We start from the raw sequence: 18,851 nt of genomic DNA, 5'->3' as shown, positions 1-18,851 counted from the left end.
CCAGTACTGGGCACCTGCCCGCAGTGGACCTGCTACTCTTCGGACCCTTTTCTCTCTTTTTTTTTTTTCATTAAAGAGGTTGACCATACCAAGTGTTAATGAGGATGGAAAGTGACTGGAAGACTCCTACATTGCTGGTGGGAACACAAAGTGGTTCAGTCTCTTTGGAAAACAGTTTTATTTATTTATTTATTTTTGTGTGAGGAAGATCAGACCTGAGCTAACATCCATGCCAATCCTCCTCTTTTTGCTGAGGAAGACCGGCTCTGAGCTAACATCTATTGCCAATCCTCCTCCTTTTTTTTTTTCCCCCAAAGCCCCAGTAGATAGTTGTATGTCATAGCTGCACATCCTTCTAGTTGCTGTATGTGGGACGCGGCCTCAGCGTGGCCGGAGAAGCGGTGCGTCGGTGCGCGCCCGGGATCTGAACCTGGGCTGCCAGTAGCGGAGCGCGAGCACTTAACAGCTAAGCCACGGGGCCGGCCCTGGACCCTTTTCTCTTGAAGGATTGTATGGATTAGATGTGTGAAATTGAAGCGCTTGCACATATCAGCAGTAGAATTTTTTGAGTGATTTTTTTTCCATTCTTAACATATGGCACGTTTTACCAGGGAACACTATTTTGAAATTATAACAAAAGTGTGAAAAGAAATCTTTGACTTTATAACCATATAAAATTGTATGTGTATGCACATGTGCATGTATAACATCTCTAATTTTCTACATATTTCAGAAAATGTGGTAGCAAAACAGTGTACCCGTGTTGTGACTTTGGATTCTTGTCAAGAAAACATGGTGGAACCCTTAAAAGACAGAAAGCTGAGGTATTGTGAGGGTGTACGTGGTTCTTCGTTTTCCTTCTAGCTTTGCTTTGTAAGCTGTGATGGAATACCTAATTCCAACCCTTAAGGGCTGATAGAATTTTTATTGACTCACAGCTGTGGGTCAGAAGGTACTCTCTGTAGACGTAAATACAATGATGAACCTAAACACTGGACACGTCAGGGCAGTGAGGGAGGCACTGGGGTAGCAGAGAGTCTCCTTGAGAAAGGTTTCTGTCACTGACTGCCACTCATTTGGGGAACAAAACTGTAGATACTCTTACCAGCCAAAGACCCTGACATGTAAAGCCTATTGCAGAACCGAGCAAACATAATTGCTTCTTTATACCCATTATAATTGAGAAAATCAATAACTCTCTTTTCAGTGGAGGAAGATAGAATGTTTAAGCCTCTTAGGTATTGGTACAAAATGCAGACTTGCCATATATTAATGCTTTGCAGAAGTAAAATTCCAGTATATTTGAATAGGCTGGTAAATGTAATGGATACTAAAAGTAGCTACTATCTTTTGAGTATTTATTATATTTCAGCACAGCACTTATTCTTTTCATGTCCTATGTCCTTTAATTAATCTTGACAATAACTTTAGCTGTAGGAACTGTTCTTTTCCACCATTATAGATGAGGAAACCAGGTCTACAGGGCTAAATAGTTGATCTAAAGTCGTGCAGCTTCTAATTTGCAGCCCTGGAATTTTAACCCATATCTCTGATTTCAGAGCCCTTGCTCTCACCTCTATGCTGTACTGCCTCTTGTTATCAAAAACCTCTTCTTGAACAAAGACCCTGGTGAATAAATGATTGAAGGGACATGAGCAGAATTTACAAAAGAAAAAATAATGAATAAACATTTAGAAAATGATTAACTCTCTAATAGTAAAATGAATGCAGATTAAACAGATTTTGCCTTTTAATTTAAAATTCTACCCAATGGGCACAGTCTGTACTGCCCGCCAGGAATCTTCCTACATGCAACTAAACTTCTGACTCGGAAGACTACCATAAGCCACACTTGGCATAAGATTAACTTAGAAGTAATGAGACAGAAATCACAGTTGCCAGCAGTGTGCATAACTGTGCAAGAAATGATTGTCTTTGACACCCCCCTCTCCCCCTGTCCCGTGACAGTTCAGTTGCAGGGAAACAAGATTTACCTGGGACAAGGTGCAGAAGCTTCCCTGGCTTAGAAGCCTTATTTCCACAAAAGTCAATTGCTCTGACAACACTCCATAGATTTAGCTTCCAGGGTCCCCACAAGGGTTAGGCCCATTACGAGAGTCATCACGCCGGAAGCCTGAAGCCATACACATAAGGTGTAATTCTCCCAGTCTAGACACAGTTACCAGTGACGGTTATTTTTTATCATAAGCAGTGGTGACAGTGATACTCTTATCGTTTCAGTTTTCAGAGGAGAGGAGCTAGAAAGTTAACCAAAATTCAAATTCTCGTGGAGAAGAGCAAGGGGTTTTGTTAATCATTTATGCACCCACAGTAATTTGGGCACTCAGGTTGCTAGTAGCAATGTACATGGGTTTGGAAACAACCTTTTCAGTGAGTATGGATATCCTTAATATCTATTTTGTTGTAATATAAAACATTGGAAATATTTTCAATATCTAAGAACCATGGAATTGTTATATGCTAGCATACATCCACTGGATTGAATGATATACTGTTATTAAAAGCCATAGTAGGACTTTAGGAAAACCTGGCAGACACTACCTTTACCAAATGATCAAGGTTAACATCACCAGTGATAATTCATGATGATATCATGTGGTGAGAAGGACACTTCACCTCTGTGATACTCTTCCCCAAAACCAAAAATCGCAGTCTAGTCATGAGGAAAACATCAGAGAAACCTATATGGAGAGCCATTCTACAAAACACTTGGCCAGTACTCCTCAAAATGGACAAGGTCTTGGGAAACTAGGAAAGACTAAGAAACTGTCACAGATGAGAAGAGAGTAAGGAGACATGATGATGAAATGCAACATGGTATCCAGGATTGGATCCTGCAGCAGATAAAAGGGCACTGTGGCAGAATTGGTAGAATGAGAAAGAAGTCTAGAGGATCACTAATAGTAGTGTAACAAATGTTGGTTTGTTAGTTTCAACAAAGGTACTACTATAATATGAGATGATAACATTAGAGGAAATTGGGTGAGGGGTATATGGGAATTCTCTATTACCTTTACAACATTTCTTTAAATCTAAAATTATTCCAAAATTTATTTTTTAAAAAATTCGCAGTAGGAAAAATGCCAGTGTCAAGAAGTGAAAATGCCACGTGACGTGGCATGTATAAATTCACTTGTATAAAAATATGTATTTATACATGTGTTTGTGTGTATGTGGCTATAAAGGTGGGGAGAGCATGTGTGTGGAGATATACATACAATTGAGTCATTATTGCAGTGGTTCTCCTCTATAAAGCCACTGTAAACACTCAGTTAGCAAACACTGAACCATTGCTCCTAGGGGAAACACACAGTTAGGTTCCTGTGAGCCTCTGGTCACAACATTTTGTTTAAAGACACCTTATTTAATAGATATTGCTAATTCGTTAACACTGAACTCACGGCCAACAGCACTGTAACTCATGCCTTCTTGAGCTTAGGAACATAAACAGCACTTCAGCACTACACTTGGAGACCATTTTTAAATGCAAAAATGCAAAAACATGTCATTAAGTATACTGCAAAAGGACAGACACTTGTTTACCGTGTGAGAGCTGAAACCAGAAGGGAGAGTATTGCCTTACTTGACCTCACCTGGGAACATGTATGTTGGGTGACTCAAATTTTTCCCCGTTCTGCGTGTCTGCAGATGACTGCAAAAGCACCGTGGGTATTGATTTGGGGTTACAAATAAATTTTAGCGTATAGGTGAATTCACAAATGTGGAATCCATGAATAATGAGGATCAACTGTTGGGTGTGTGTGGAAATATACTGGTGTTAGGTTGTTGGATTATGGTTGACATTTTCTGTTTGTCTCAATGTTATAAAAGAAGCCATTTTTGGAATAAAGTTAAATATTCAGTCTTGATTACAGTAGTGGTGCTTAGATGACAACTTGAGGAAATAAACCCATTCCTCCCAACATTTCCTACTAAAGAATATCCAGTGTGTCATCTCACCTGTTTATCTAATGTATTACCATGTCTTTGATTTTATTTCTATTCATATTGTACTAGCCATGTATTTACATATATTTGTTTGTCTGAAGAAAATCTTTTAATCAATTATTTGTGAGACAATTTTGAAATGTCATTCCTAGAATGAAAAGGAAACTGTTTTGTGGGACTTGTGTGTGATCAAATCCAATATGCTTGTAATCACGTGGTGTTTTGTTTCCTCTTCTCTATCCCGTTGGCACATCCAGCCTAATTCGGGAGAAAAGCCCAGAACCAGCGTTCCCCACGGACGGATCTGCGGCATCCTTGCTCCGTTTGAGCCAGCCTGTTGCAAGTGATGTGCTGACCAGCGAGGCAGAGCGGGGCCTTAAGGCTTGTAAACTCACGGACATTGACCTTGCCGTTGCAGAGGATCCAGCAGACGCTAGCACTGGGCTCCAAGCAGAACGGATACAGACTAGTTCCCTTGGGAATGTCAATGCTCCAAGTATGAACAGACGCTGAATGTTGATTGTGCCCCTGAATAAGGACCACAGCCTGGTGAAAGCTGTTCCGTGAAAGCAGCTCGAAGAGCGGGGACTTGATGTCCTTGTGTAGAACACAAGCTCAGACGACACTGGCATAACTGCCTCACAATGTAGCACCACAGTAGCATGCTTGGAGGGCAAATCAGTCCATCTTACCTTTAGAAAATATCAGAGTAGCTACTGTTGGAAGAGGGAATTGGAATTTGAGGGCCTGCTATGTGCCAGGCATTTAATCTAACACTGTTATCTCCATTTTACAGAAAAGTAAACTGAGGCTCAGGGTTAAAGAAATACCCCTCACCCCCAGGTTACGCAGAAATAATCTGGCATAGTGGCTGAGAGCACAGACTCTGGCCGTAGATGGGCTAGGTTCTAGTCCTGACTCCCCTTCTTAAGCAGTCATGTGATACTGACCAGGATCATTTCAGTTCTTTGTGGGCTTTTTTCCTTTTCTGGAAAGTGGAGGTGCTGGTACTGCCTACTTTAGGGTCTGATAGTAAGGACCAAGTGAGTTAGCAAATGTAGAGTGCTCAGAACAGTGTCCTTCAATTGCTGAGCATTAAGTAAGTGTTAATCATGCTGGATTAGTCTTTGATAACTGCTACTAATAGAATTTTTTATAGCATTCTAAATTAGAAACTTTTTTATTCCCTTTAGAAATGATTTCTATTTTGTGGACCCAACGTATATCTCATACATGCAAATCAGGCATAGGTAGTGTAAGTGTTAAAAGGCAATGTATTTTGTGGGTATAAGTGGAAAAGCACTTTAAAGAATAAACATCTGAGCACATTAGAAGTAACTGATATCTGCGTCTGCCTTTAGAACCTACACTAGTAATTGTGTTCAAGGCAGAATTGGGCTGTTCCCGGTGCGTGGAACAGATGTCCTTGCTGTTGATTTCCTTTGTCACAACTGAATTTTCATCTAAATTTTAGATCTGAAATGACAACGAACTGTGCAGAACTACTCATCCTGACTTTTGAAAATGTTTCTTTATTATCTGCATCAATGTTCTTGCAAGATAAGGCTTTTGAAAGCTTACTGAATGAATGTGTTCACTTGCTTTGTCTATAATTTCTTTGGTAAAATTCTTGGGTACTGAATTTGTTTTCTTTTTTTGTTCCCATTCCTTTAAGACTCCACTGTTGAGAATCCGTGGGATGACAAATTAATTCTCAGACTTTTATCTGGGCTTTCTAAACCAGTGAGTTCCTATCCAAATACTTTTGAATGGCAATGTAAACTTCCAGCCATCAAGCCCAAGACTGAATTGCAATTGGGTAAGAATTGTACGAGTCTTGTAACTTTAAACTCTTGTTTCTCTATGGGAAATTGATGGTAACTCGTGTGTGTGTGTGATTCTCCTCCTGACACCACCACCACCCCTACCCCTTACCCTCACCTCCGGTAGTTTTATCTATAGTATTAGGCTGAGAACATTTTGTTAAGCCATGACTGCAGGATTTTGATTGTTATTGAGACTATAACTTATAGAGGGCTATTTGGGAATATCTATCAAAATAAAAAATGCATATACTCTTAGATCCAGACATCCACTTAAATTCAAAATCACATGTGTGTGTCTAAAAGCAGCAGACTGGAAACACTATAGATGTCTATGGGGACTGCTTGAATAAATTATGGGATACCTCTACATACAGCAACATACAGCTCACTCTGCTCTGATAGGGAGTGATCTCCAAAGCATGCCATTAAGTGAAAGGGCAGACTAGCATTATATGCTGCGTTTTATTTCTTAAAAAGGAAGAAGATAATGTACATTCATATTCAATAGTATTTCCAGAGAACTCTTGAAGGATTCTCAAAACTAATAACAGTGGTTAACTGTTAGTGGTAGTGGGAAATAAGACGGATGTGGATAGCAGTGGGAGCAAGATTTCTCACACTATACTTTTTTTTTTAAAGACTTTATTTTATAGAGCAGCTCTAGGCTTACAGAAAAATTGAGGAGAAATAATACTGGTAGTTCCTGTATACCCACCTCCCCACCGCACCCACCTCCACGCAGATTCCACTCTTACTAACATCTTGAATTAGTATGGTACATTTGCTAAAGTTGGTAAGCCAATATTGATACCTTCTTGTTAACTAAAGTCCGTAGTTTACATTAGGGTTCATTCTTTGTGTGTGTGGGGTTTGACACATGTATGATGAACATGTGTCCATCATTAGGGTATCGTACAGTTTCACTACCCTAAAAATGCCCTGTGCTTGATCTATTCTTCCTTCCCTCCCTCCGTCTGAAACCCTGGCAACCACTAATCTTTTTACTACCATCTCTATAGTTTTACCTTTTCCAGAATGTCATATAGTTGTAATCATACAGTACGTAGACTTTTCAGATTGGCTTCTTTTACTTAGCAATGTGCATTTAAGGTTCCTCAATGTCTTTTCGTGACTTGCTAGCTCTTTCTTTTTAATCTGTGCATAATATTCCATTGTATGAATGCACCATAGTTTATTTATCCATTCGCCTACTGAAGGACATCTTGGTTGCCCCGAAGTTTTGGCAATTGTGAATAAAGCTTCTGTAAACATTCCTGTGCAGTTTTTTGTGTGGACATAAGTTTTTAATTCATTTGGGTAAATACCAAGGAGTGTAATTGCTGGATTGTATGGTAAGAATATGTTTACTTTTGTAAGAAACTGCCAAACTGTTTTCCAAAGGAGTTTGTACCATTCTGCATTCCCACCAGCAATAATGAGAGTTCTGTTGCTCCCCATCCTCACCAGCATTTGGTATTGTCAGTATTTTGGGTTTTAGCCCTTCTAATGGTGGTATTTCATTATCGTTTTACATTTGCAATTCCCTAATTACATATGATGTTGAACAATTTTTCATGTGTTTATTTGCCCTCTGTATATCTTCTTTGGTGAGGTATATGTTCAGATCTTTTGCCCAATTTTTAATCAGGTTTTTCTTTTCTTATTGTTGATTTTTAAAAGTTCATTGTATATTTTAGATAACAGTCCTTTATCAGATAAATGTTTTGCAAAGATTTTCTCCCAGTCTCTAGCTTGTCTTTTCATTCCGTTAACTGTCTTTTGCAGAGCAGAAGTTTGTGATTTTAATGAAGTTCAGTTGATCAAATTTTTTCTTTCATGGATGAGGTTTTGGTGTTGTATCTAAGAGGTCATTGACAAACCTGAGGTCGCCTAGATATTCTCCTATTTTTATCTTCTAGGACTTTTACAGTTTTGTATTTTACATTTAGGTCTGTTATCCATTTTGAGTTAACTTTTGTGAAAGGTGTAGGGTCTATATCTAGCTTCACTTTTTGCTTGTTGACGTCCAGTTGTTCTATCACCATTTGTTAAAGACTTTCCTTTTTCTATTGAATTGCCTTTGCTTCTTTGTCAATGATAAATTAACTATATTTGTTTGGGTCTATTTCTGGGCTCTCTCTTCTGTTCCAATGATCTGTTTCTCTGTTCTTTCATCAATACCACATTGTCCTAATTACAATAGCTTTTATCGTTAAGTCTTGATGTCGGGTAGTGTCAGTCCTCAACTTTGTTCTTCTTCAGTATTGTTGGCTCTCTGGATCTTTTGCCTTTCCATTTCCAAATTTTAGAATCAGTTTGCAGTATCCACAAAATTACTTGCTGGGATTTTGACGGGGATTGCATTGAAATCTGTAGATCAAGTTTGGACATCCTGGCAATGTTGTGTCTTCCTATCCACATACATGGAATACCTCTCCATTTATTTAGATCTTTTTGGATTTCTTTCATCAGAGTTTGGAAGTTTTCCTCCTATAGATCTTGTACATGTTTTGTTAGATTTATACCTAAGTATTTCATTTTGGGGGATGCTAATGCAAATGGTATTGTGTTCTTTTTTTTTTTTTTTTTTAAGGCAGACCATTTTTTGCAGGCCCCATTTAATGGTTCTGCTCTTATTTTTATTTATTTATTTTTTTGTGTGAGAGAGATCAGCCCTGAGCTAACATCCGTGCTAATCCTCCTCTTTTTGCTGAGGAAGGCTGGCTCTGAGCTAACATCTATTGCCAATCCTCCTCCTTTTTTTTCCCCCAAAGCCGCAGTAGATAGTTGTGTGTCATAGCTGCACATCCTTCTAGTTGCTATATGTGGGACGCGGGCTCAGCATGGCCGGAGAAGCGGTGCGTCGGTGCGCACCCGGGATCCGAACCCAGGCCGCCAGTAGCGGAGCGCACGCACTTAACTGCTAAGCCACTGGGCTGGCCCATGTGTTCTTAATTTCAAATTCCACTTGTTCATTTATGGTACATAGGGAAGCAAATGACTTTTGTATGTTAACCTTGTATCCTCCAACCTTGCTATATTTGCTTATTAGTTACAGGAGATTTTTAATTTTTTTTTAGTTTTTCTACATAGACAGTCCTGTCATCTCTGTACAAAGACTTTAATTTCTTCCTTCCCAGTATGTATACCTTCTATTTCCTTTTCTTGTCTCATTGCATTAGCTAGGACTTCCAGTATGATGTTGAATGGAAGTAGTGAGAGGGGAAATCCTCACCTTGTTCCTGATCTTAGCAGGAAAACATTTATCTAGTTTCTCACCATTAAGTATGATGTTAGCTGTTTTTTATAGCTGTTCTTTATCAAGTTGTGGAAGTTTCCCTCTATTCCTAGTTTGCGGAGACATGAATGGGTGTTGGATTTTATCAAATACTTCTTCTGTATTTATTGGTATGATCATGTGATTTTTCTTTTCAGTGTGTTGATGTGATGGATTTTCTTCTCCTTTCTTTTTCATTTTTTGTGCAGGAGGTTGTAACTAGAGGTTTAGAGACTGAGGGAAAGGGATTCCAGGCCACCCAGCACAGGTGAAGCACTAACATAAGACTTATTATTAGACACCACTGTGCTAAAAACCCATCAGCCATTCTTCATCATGGGGAATTTCTCTAGATCATTTCCCTGAGTCAGGCCTTTTCTCCTCTTTCTCTAGATTTTTCCTTATAGCAGATTAGCTTCTAACTTCTATTCTAAACCAACCGGTGGACTTGCCTTTGCATATTCCTGAGTTTGCTCTGGACATCTTGATTTTGAGATGTTCATTAGGTCCCGTGTGTTTCTTGTCTGTCCTCTCCCTTCATCCACCTAGATAGCCCACTAGCCGCTGGCATCCGGCACATAGTGCGAATACTGACTCTCACTGATTAAATATTGAGACTAGTGGCCAAAATAGAGATTCTTTTACAGTATTGGTTTTCTCAGGTTGGATTATCTCAGCAAGATTTGGTTTAAAATCTGTTTTTTTTTAAATTGAGATATAATTGACATATAACATTGTATTAAAATCTCAGTTCTTCCGTTTATTAGCCATCCACAGGCAAGTGATTTACTAGCTTTCTGAGCCTCCAATTCCTCAGCTCTACAAAGGACATAGTAATCAGATAATGTATATGGAATAGCCCAGCATAGTCCCTGCCGTACAGAAAAGCACTCAGTAATGTTAATTCCTCCCCTCCTTTCTTCCCTTTGTTTTGCTACAACAATAATTAGAGGATGATCAAGCTAGTAAATTTTCTTATGCGTGTAAGATGTGATTTATGTCGAGTGTAAACCCTAATTGATTTTTAAATGTTGAACCAGCCTTGCATGCCTGGATTAATCCCACTAGGTTGTGGTATATAATTCTTTTTGTACTTTTTTGGATTTGAATTGCTAATGTTTTGAGGATTTTGCATCTATGTTTATCAGAGAGATTGCTCTGTAGTTTTCTAGTAATTTCTCTGTCTGGTTTTGGAGTTAGGGTAATGCTGGCCTCATAAAATGGGTTAGGAAGTATTCCCTCTGCTTCTATCCTCTGAGAGAGATTATAGAGAACTGGTATAATTTCTTCCTTAGATGTTTGGTAAAATTCACCAGTGAACCCATATGGACCTAGTGCTTTCTGTTTGAGAAGGTTGTTAATTATCGATACAATTTCTTTACTAGTTATGGGCCCATTGAGATTTTTTATTTCTTCCTCTGTGGGTTTTGGCAGATGGTGTCTCCCAGGGAACTGGTTCATTTCACCTAGTTTATCAAATTTGTGGGCATAGTGTTGTTCATAGTATTCTTTTATTATCCTTTTAATTCCCACGGGATCTGTAGTGATATCCCCTCTGTCATTTCTGATATTAGTAATTTGTGTCCTCCCTTTTTTTCTTAGTTAGCCTGGCCTAGGGGCTTACTGATTTTATTGATCTTTTCAAAGAACCAGCTTTTGGTTATGTTGATTTTTCTCTATTGATTTCCTATTTTCAATTTCATTGATTTCTGCTCTGATTCTTAGTATTTCTTTTCTTCTGCTTACTTGGGATTTAATTTGCTCTTCTTTTTCTAGTTTCCTAATGTGGAAACTAAGATTATGGATTTTAGATCTTTCTTCTTTTCTAACATATGCATTTAATGCTATAAGTTTCCCTCTAAGCACTGCTTTTGCTGCATCCCACAATTACGATAAATTGTGTTTTCATTTTCATTTAGTTCAAAATATTTTTAATTTTTCTTGATTTCTTCTTAGACTTATGTGTTATTTAGAAGTGTGTTGTTTAATCTCCAAGTGTTTTGAGGCTTAACGGCTATCTTTCTGTTATTGATTACTAGTTTAATTCCATTGTGATCTGAGAGCATACTTTGTATGATTTCTTTTTTTTGAATTTGGTGAAGGTTGTGTTTTATGGCCCAGAATGTGATGTGTCTTGCTGAATGTTCCATTTGAGCTTGCAAAGAATGTATATTCTGCTATTGTTAGATGAAGTATTTTATAAATGTCCATGAGATCCAGTTGATTGGTGCTGTTCGGTGCCACCATGCCCTTACCAATTTTCTGCCTTTTGGATCTGTCCGTTACTGATAAAGGGAAGTAGAAGTCTCCAACTATAATAGTGAATTCATCTATTTTCCTTCTTTGCAGTTCTGTCAATTTTTGCCTCATTGTTGTGATGCTCTGTTATTAGGCACACACGCATTAAGGATTGTTATGTCTTCCTGGAGAACTAACCCCTGTATCATCATCATGTAATGCCCATTTTTATCCCTGATAATTTTCCTTGCTCTGAAGTGTGCTCTGTCTGAAATTAATATAACTACCCCAGCTTTCTGTTGATTCCTGGTAGCATGGCATATCTTTCTCCATCCCTTTACTTTTAATCTATCTATGTCTTTATATTTAAGGTGTTTCTTGTAGGCAACATATAATTGGGTCCTGTATTTTTATCTACTGTGACAGTCTCTATTTTCATTTGTATATTTGGTCTATTGATATTTAAAATGATTGCTGATATAGTTGGATTAATATTTACTATATTTGTTACTGTTTTCTATTCATTGCCCTTGTTCTTTCCTTTTTGTCTTCCACTCTCTTTCTGTCTTCTCTTGTTTTATTTGAGCATTTATGTGATTCCATTCTCTGTCGTCTCTCAACATGTTAATAATACTTTTTAAACTTTTTTTAGTGGTTGCTCTAGAGTTTGCAGTATACATTTACAACTAATCCCAAGTCCACCTTCAAATAACACTATACCACTTCACAGGTAGCCCAAGTACCTTATAACAGAATACTACCAATTTCTCCCTTCTGCCTCTCACAACATTACTGTCAGTCATTTCACTTTTCCATAAGCTATACTTACTGAATACATTGTTGCTATTATTATTTTGAGCAAACTATTATCTGTTAGATCAATTAGGAATAAGAAAAATAAAAGATTTTATTTTATCTTCATTTATTTCTTTTCCTACATTCCTCTGATCTGAGTTCTGACCTATGTCATCTTCCTTCTCTCTGAAGTACTTTTAACATTTCTTGCAAGGCAGGTCTACTGTTGACAGATTCCCTTAACTCTTGTTTGTCTAAGACAGTCCTTATTTCTCCTTCACTTTTGAAGGGATCATTTCACTGGATACAGAATTCTTTTTGGTGGTTTTTTTCTTTTGACACTTGATTTTACTCTACTCTCTTTTTGCCTGTGTGATTTCCAAAGAGAAGTCAATGTAATTCTTATCTTTGCTCCTCTCTAAGAAAGGTGGTTTTATTCCTCTGGCTTCTTTCAGTATTTTCTTCTTGCCTGATTTTCTGCAATTTGAATATGACATACCTAGGGGTAGATTTTTTGGTATTTATCTTGCTTGGTGTTCTCTGAGCTGGATCTGTGATTTAGTGTCTGTAATTAATTTTGGAAAATTCTCAGCCATTATTACTCCAAATATTTCTTCTGTTCTTTTCTCTTTTTCTTCTTCCTTCTAATATTCTCATTACACATATGTTACACCATTTGAAATTGTCCCAACTTCCTGAATATTCTGTCCTTTTTCATTTTCTTTTTCTCTTTGCATTTCAGTTTTGGAAATTTCTATTGGCATATCTTCAAACTCAAATTCTTTACCTGGCCATGTACAACCTATTGATGAGGCCATCAAAGACTTCCCTCATTTCTGTTACAGTGGCTTTTATTTCTAGCATTTCTTTTTGATTCTTTCTCAGTTTCCATCTTTCTGCTTACATTACCCATCTATTCTTGCATGTTGTCTACTTTTTCCATTAGAGCCCTTAGCATATTAATCATAATATTTTTAAAATTCCTGGTCTGGTAATTCCAAAATCTTTGCCATATCTGTGCCTGGTTCTGCTGCTTGCTCTGTCTCTTCTGTGTTTTTGTCTTTTAGTCTGCCTTATAATTTTTGTTAGAAGCCAGACCTGATATACTGGGTAAAAGGAATGGAGATAAATAGGCCTTTGGTGTAAGATTTATGCTTTTCTGGCTGGGAATTAGGCTGTGTTTACTGTTTACTGTCACTGTAGGTATCAGAGGCTAAAATTTCCCTTTGTGTCCTTATTTCTGTCTCCTCTGTTGTCTTTGGGTTTCCCTGGAGACTTGTTCTTAATTAAGGTCTGAGACGTCAGTTCATTCTCTTGTAATGCCCGCAGTACTGGCTCCCGTGGTGGTTTCTGCTCTGACAAGCTCTTATTCTCTGTATCTACCTGTCTGTCTCCTCAGTTTTGGGGGCAGCAGTTTGCCCTGTGACCCCAGTTCTCTAATGGATCTAAGAAGAGTTGTTGATTTTCAGTTTGTTCACCTTTTTCTTATTGAGAGGGTGGAGTGATGACTTCTAAGCCCCTTATGTGCCAGACTAGAAACCAGATGTCTACTTTTTTATATTTGGTTTTGAACATGTGAATTCTTTTTTTAAAGAATTAATTTAAAAATCTATTACAACTTCACCTCTGTGGTCTTTCTCCCAAAACCAATAACCCCAGTGTTGTTTGAAAAACATCAAGACAAATTCAATTTGAGGGCCCTTCTCACACTTACCTGACAAGTAAGCTCTCCTTGGAACTCTCACAGTCATCAAAAAACAAAAAGTGAGAGACTGTCGCAGCCTCGTGGAGGCTAAGGAGACCTGATGAGTGTGTCTTGGAACATTAGGGGAAAACAAGTGAAATCAGAATAAAATGTGGAGTTGAGTTAATGGTAACATACCAATGTTGGTTCTTTACTTGTGACAAGTATACCATGGTTATGTAAAAGTTAACAATAGGGGAAACTGGATGCAGAGCCTACAGAAACTACTATCTCTACAACTTTTCTGTAAATTGAAAACTATTCTAAAAATAAAAGATTTTCTTCAAAAAAAAACCTTTTAATTTTCTATTAGAAATATTGCCCTTTTATTAGGGTGTAAAACACTTGCATTTTTCAAATGCATGTTAGAGCTCTGTGTAGCCCTATACAGAGGATTTTTGTGTGTTCTTTCTCACGTCACGACAGTCTTGCCCAGTCGGCAGCACCGAGATGGCCCCTTCAAATATGAGGACGTTGGTGAAGAGAGGACCACTGCCCCAGGTCCTGCCACTAGGTGGCGCCCAGCAGCGCTGCTTTTGCTCCTCCGTCACGTCATTTAAAAGGGGGCTATTTTGTGGCAGGTGTTGAACGTTTATCTAAGACTGGAAAAACACTTCCTAGGGGAGCTATGTCCATTTTTATTTATTAAAGCACTTCAGGCACCAAGAAAATTTGACAGATACTTCATTTTGATAAAGTCTGTAATGTTTTGAGCCTTTTTTTTCATTTTGACATCTCTCTCTTCTAAGGTTCTTTGCTGGTCTATGTTGATCACCTTCTTGGAGAAGGGGCTTTTGCCCAAGTCTATGAAGTTACCCATGGAGATGTGAATGACACGAAAAATAAACAGAAGTTTGTTTTAAAGGTAAAGGATCTGGGCGATTTTTTGCATAGTATAGAAATGAATTTTAGAACTTGAGTTTGTCGGCCTCTCTTTTTCTTTTTCAAGACAGTGGTGGTTTCATTTATTTTTATTGTCAGCAATTAAGAAACAAAACTAGGGGCCGGCCCCGTGGCGTAGTGATTAAGTGGGCGTGCTCTGCCACTGGCGGCCCAGGTTCGGATCCTGGGCACGCACTGATGCACCGCTTGTCAAGCCATGCTGTGGCGGCATCCCATGTAAAGTAGAGGAAGATGGGCACAGATGTTAGCTCAGGGCCAATCTTCCTCAGCAAAAAGAGGAGGATTGGCATGGATGTTAGCTCAGGGCTGATCTTCCTCACAAAAAAAAAAAAAAGAAACAAAACTATCCTACAAGCGTTCAGAATTGCCTTGGCACTGAAATTATCTTGCAGCAAGACCCTTATTTCAGCAACTATTCATAGCTTGTCATTGCTTTCTACCCCTCGTCCTTCACTGGGATGCAAGTTGCTTTCTTGCTATCATTTTCCAGACTGTGAGACTGGATATGAATGTCACATATGATTTGCAGGTCCAGAAGCCTGCCAATCCCTGGGAGTTCTACATTGGGACCCAACTGATGGAGAGACTAAAGCCAAGTGTGCAACATATGTTCATCAAATTTTATTCAGCCCACTTTTTCCAGAATGGCAGTGTATTGGTAGGAGATCTCTACAGCTATGGAACATTACTAGTAAGTGTATTCATTGTTACGTTGTAAACATGAATCTGAAATATATTTTGGCTTGTGCCTTGCACAAACCTTTTGTAGTTGGAGCTTTTATTGGAGTGGTAGGCAAGGGCAAAGCTCTTGACTTGAAATTTCATTAATCCTGAGCAGCCAACTCAGGATTCCACTTTCTGTTTTTTCTAGAATGCCATTAATCTCTATAAAAATACCCCTGAAAAGGTGATGCCTCAGGCTCTAGTTCTCTCTTTTACTATCACAATGCTCCACATGATGGAACAAGTCCATGGTTGCGAGATCGTTCACGGAGACATCAAGCCAGACAACTTCATACTTGGAAACAGGCAAGTGTTGCGCTTTTAGTGGGGTTCTTCTCTTACCGTTTCCCCAGAAGCCTCTTATTATTTGTGCTCATGCACCTGGCCCTTGTTTGTGTTTAGATTTTTGGAACAGGACAGCGAAGATGATGATTTATTTGCTGGCTTGGCACTGATTGACCTGGGTCAGAGTATAGATATGAAACTTTTTCCAAAAGGAACTGTATTTACAGCAAAGTGTGAAACATCTGGTTTTCAGTGTATTGAGATGCTCAGCAACAAACCGTGGAACTACCAGGTATAGAACTAAAGTGAGAGTTTGAAAATATTTTCACTTACTGTGTTTTCAAAATGGATTTGGGGTCTAGTTTGTTTGAGCTGGTCTAGTCTTCTCTCTGTGGATTTAGACCCTTCTCGAGTGTTGTTTCCAGTTATGAACACATCACACAAAGAGGCTTTAGCGTGCAGTTAGGGAACAACAACCGGGGTCCCAGGGGGAGGGGTCAGGAGGACGTCCCGGCTGTCCACCTGCAAGAGGGATTCGAGTGTCGCGTTTGCCCGTGTGTGACAAAACGAAGGACTGGAGAAGGACACTGGAGCTCAAGAAGAGAGCTTTCCAAGGGGCTGCCCCAGGAGGTGGTGGGTGCTCTGCAGTCCAGGGAGGCCTCCAGCAAAGCCTAGACAGGCATTCAGTGTGGCATTTCAGTGGGAGGGCTGAGCAGATGGCTTCCAAAATTCTTTAACAGTAAAATCCTGTGATTATTTAGCTTGCTGCATAAGTTAGACATTTTAATACCCTCATGTGTAAATTGGTATTTTAGTTATATATACCTATATTTTCTTTGTAGATTGATTACTTTGGAGTTGCTGCAACAGTGTACTGCATGCTTTTTGGCACTTACATGAAAGTGAAAAATGAAGGAGGAGTCTGGAAGCCTGAAGGTCTTTTTAGAAGGTGAGTATTAGCGTCGGTGCTACAGTGAAAAGAGAATAAATGCAGTAAAATGTTGGGTTCCATCTGGTGGAAAATGGATCTCTGCCACTGCATGGAAAACCCATGCCATGGGCAGCAGGGTGAGCTAGCACAATCCTGGACACTGGGCACAGTGAGCAGGTCACAGAGCTTCACTACATCTGTGACCCCATACGTGACAGTGGGGCAGCCTGCGCCCTCCTAGAACCATTGAAAGCTGGCCGAGTGGCCTGTACACACACGTTTCTCTTCCCCTTCTAGAGAAATCATCCGGTGTCACCAAGCCTTGGCTTTGTTTTCTTGCCTGTGTAAATGGGCGTAATACTGACTCTACTATCCTCAGATGTTTCTTATAAGCAGCAAAGGAAACAACGTATGTGGAAGTGTTTTGTAATGATAAAGTGACAAGGAGGCAGCTATCACAGGGTAGGGTTTGAAGTGCCATCCCTCTGTAACTTTGGATTTTCTGAGACTGTTTTCACATCTATAAAATCATAGTGAAAATTAATGACTAGACTAGAACTCTTCCCATCAACGCGGATGGCTCTCTTAATGTACTGTCGTGTGAATAAACTCTTGGTAACGTTTAAGCTGAGTATGTGGTATGTGCAGGTTCATGATATCATTTATACTTTTTCTTTGAGGTATAAAAACATATGCAGAAAAGTACACTCATCTTAAGTGTACAGCCTAATGGATTTTTACGTGTTTATACCTTCTTTAAAAAATTTAAGCTGGGACTCCCCTCGCCCTCACATACACACCCAAACACCCCAAGCAAAAAAAAGGACACTTGGCAGTAATTTGTAAAGTGTAGTGTCTGTACGTAAGTAAGGTTAGATTCAGGCCCTAGCGGAAAACTTACAGCAACTATGGTTTATTCTGCATAATGAGTCGTCAAATTTAGCAGATACTTTATTCCTTCTCTTTCTCATAATCAAAGGACCAGAGAGTTATCAGAAGGCGTCCATCTCTGACCACCAGTGTAGAAAAAAGCCTTAAGTTAGCCCTCAGCAGGCCTGATAATAATGGGCTGAATTTTCTGTCTGGAACACAAATTTAGTTATGTTCTGCTTTTTTCCCAACGCCGTATTTCCATGTTGGGGTTTTTGCAGTTAACTTGAACGATTACAGTAGTTGGAACTCTGAATCTGAGCTCTATTCTGGGTCGTCTAGCCTGTCTACCTGGTCCTGGTACATATGCAGTTGGGCTCGTCAGAGCCGTTTGGCCATTATCAGAGTATGGTATAGATAGCTAGCCTAAAGCAGTCGATTTTCTTTAAAAAAAAATTAAAGTTTTTCCACTGAAGACCTATTATTAAATTAACACTACTTACCTTAAATCACTTTTTTGGAACAAAGTCTATATAGACATTTAATTGGATCTTTAATTTCTCTTATAATAGATTCAGCATTTTAATTCTTGATGCATTAAGTTGCATTTAGGTGAAAGTTGTTATAGTCAGCTGCCCAAGGCTGTGGAAAGCAGATGCAGGAGTGGGGTTGCCCTGCATGTTGGATGCTACATTTGATCTTTTATTTATGCTTTGTCTCTTCAGGCTTCCTCATTTGGATACGTGGAATGAATTCTTTCACATCATGTTGAATATACCAGACTGTCATCATCTTCCATCTTTGGATTTGTTAAGGCAAAAGCTGAAGAATATATTTCAACAACACTATACAAACAAGATTAAGACTCTACGTAACAGGCTAATTGTACTGCTCTTAGAGTATAAGCGTTCTCGAAAATAAAATATGGACACTCCCTAAAAATCAGTTTATAAATGTTCTCCTGCTCACTTTGAATCTTGATGTTTCTGCATTTATTGTTTGTGTAAATGTTTGTTAAAAGTAAAGTCTACAAAATATATCCATGTGACTTAGTCATTATAAATATTTCAACAAAATGTACAACACGGGAAGGTCCCTGCATAGCAGGCTGATTGGGCTGCTGTTGGGATACCAGCATTCACAAGAATAATTCATGTGAACATTCTCTAAAATGACTTGTTAAATACTGACCCGTTCACTTTAAGCCAAAAAAGGGTCACGACAGTTTTTTTCCAAATTTGAGGGTTTATATTTGTGTGAAGTAAATAAAAATCTCCCAAATATATCCAA

The 18,851-nt window shown here is 38.8% G+C and overlaps 1 protein-coding gene across 1 annotated transcript in view; it reads left to right on the top strand.

Annotated features, from left to right (window-relative positions):
• BUB1 (BUB1 mitotic checkpoint serine/threonine kinase) overlaps window positions 1-18,600 on the top strand; it is a 41,955-nt gene extending 23,355 nt beyond the window's left edge. Inside the window, exons 17-25 of the mRNA XM_058534578.1 lie at window positions 734-824; window positions 4,227-4,465; window positions 5,645-5,788; window positions 14,599-14,714; window positions 15,282-15,443; window positions 15,624-15,781; window positions 15,878-16,052; window positions 16,603-16,709; window positions 18,287-18,600. Of these exons, the coding sequence (XP_058390561.1) occupies window positions 734-824; window positions 4,227-4,465; window positions 5,645-5,788; window positions 14,599-14,714; window positions 15,282-15,443; window positions 15,624-15,781; window positions 15,878-16,052; window positions 16,603-16,709; window positions 18,287-18,482 (1,388 nt within the window). The 3' untranslated portion in view covers window positions 18,483-18,600. The remainder of the gene's footprint in view (window positions 1-733; window positions 825-4,226; window positions 4,466-5,644; window positions 5,789-14,598; window positions 14,715-15,281; window positions 15,444-15,623; window positions 15,782-15,877; window positions 16,053-16,602; window positions 16,710-18,286) is intronic.
• Window positions 18,601-18,851: the final 251 nt, after the last annotated feature.

The sequence above is a fragment of the Diceros bicornis genome, chromosome 40 (genome assembly GCF_020826845.1).
Source record: "Diceros bicornis minor isolate mBicDic1 chromosome 40, mDicBic1.mat.cur, whole genome shotgun sequence".
Taxonomy (NCBI): domain Eukaryota; kingdom Metazoa; phylum Chordata; class Mammalia; order Perissodactyla; family Rhinocerotidae; genus Diceros; species Diceros bicornis.
The sequence above is the reverse complement of the archived record's forward strand: the minus strand, read 5'-3'. Positions and strand labels throughout refer to the sequence as shown.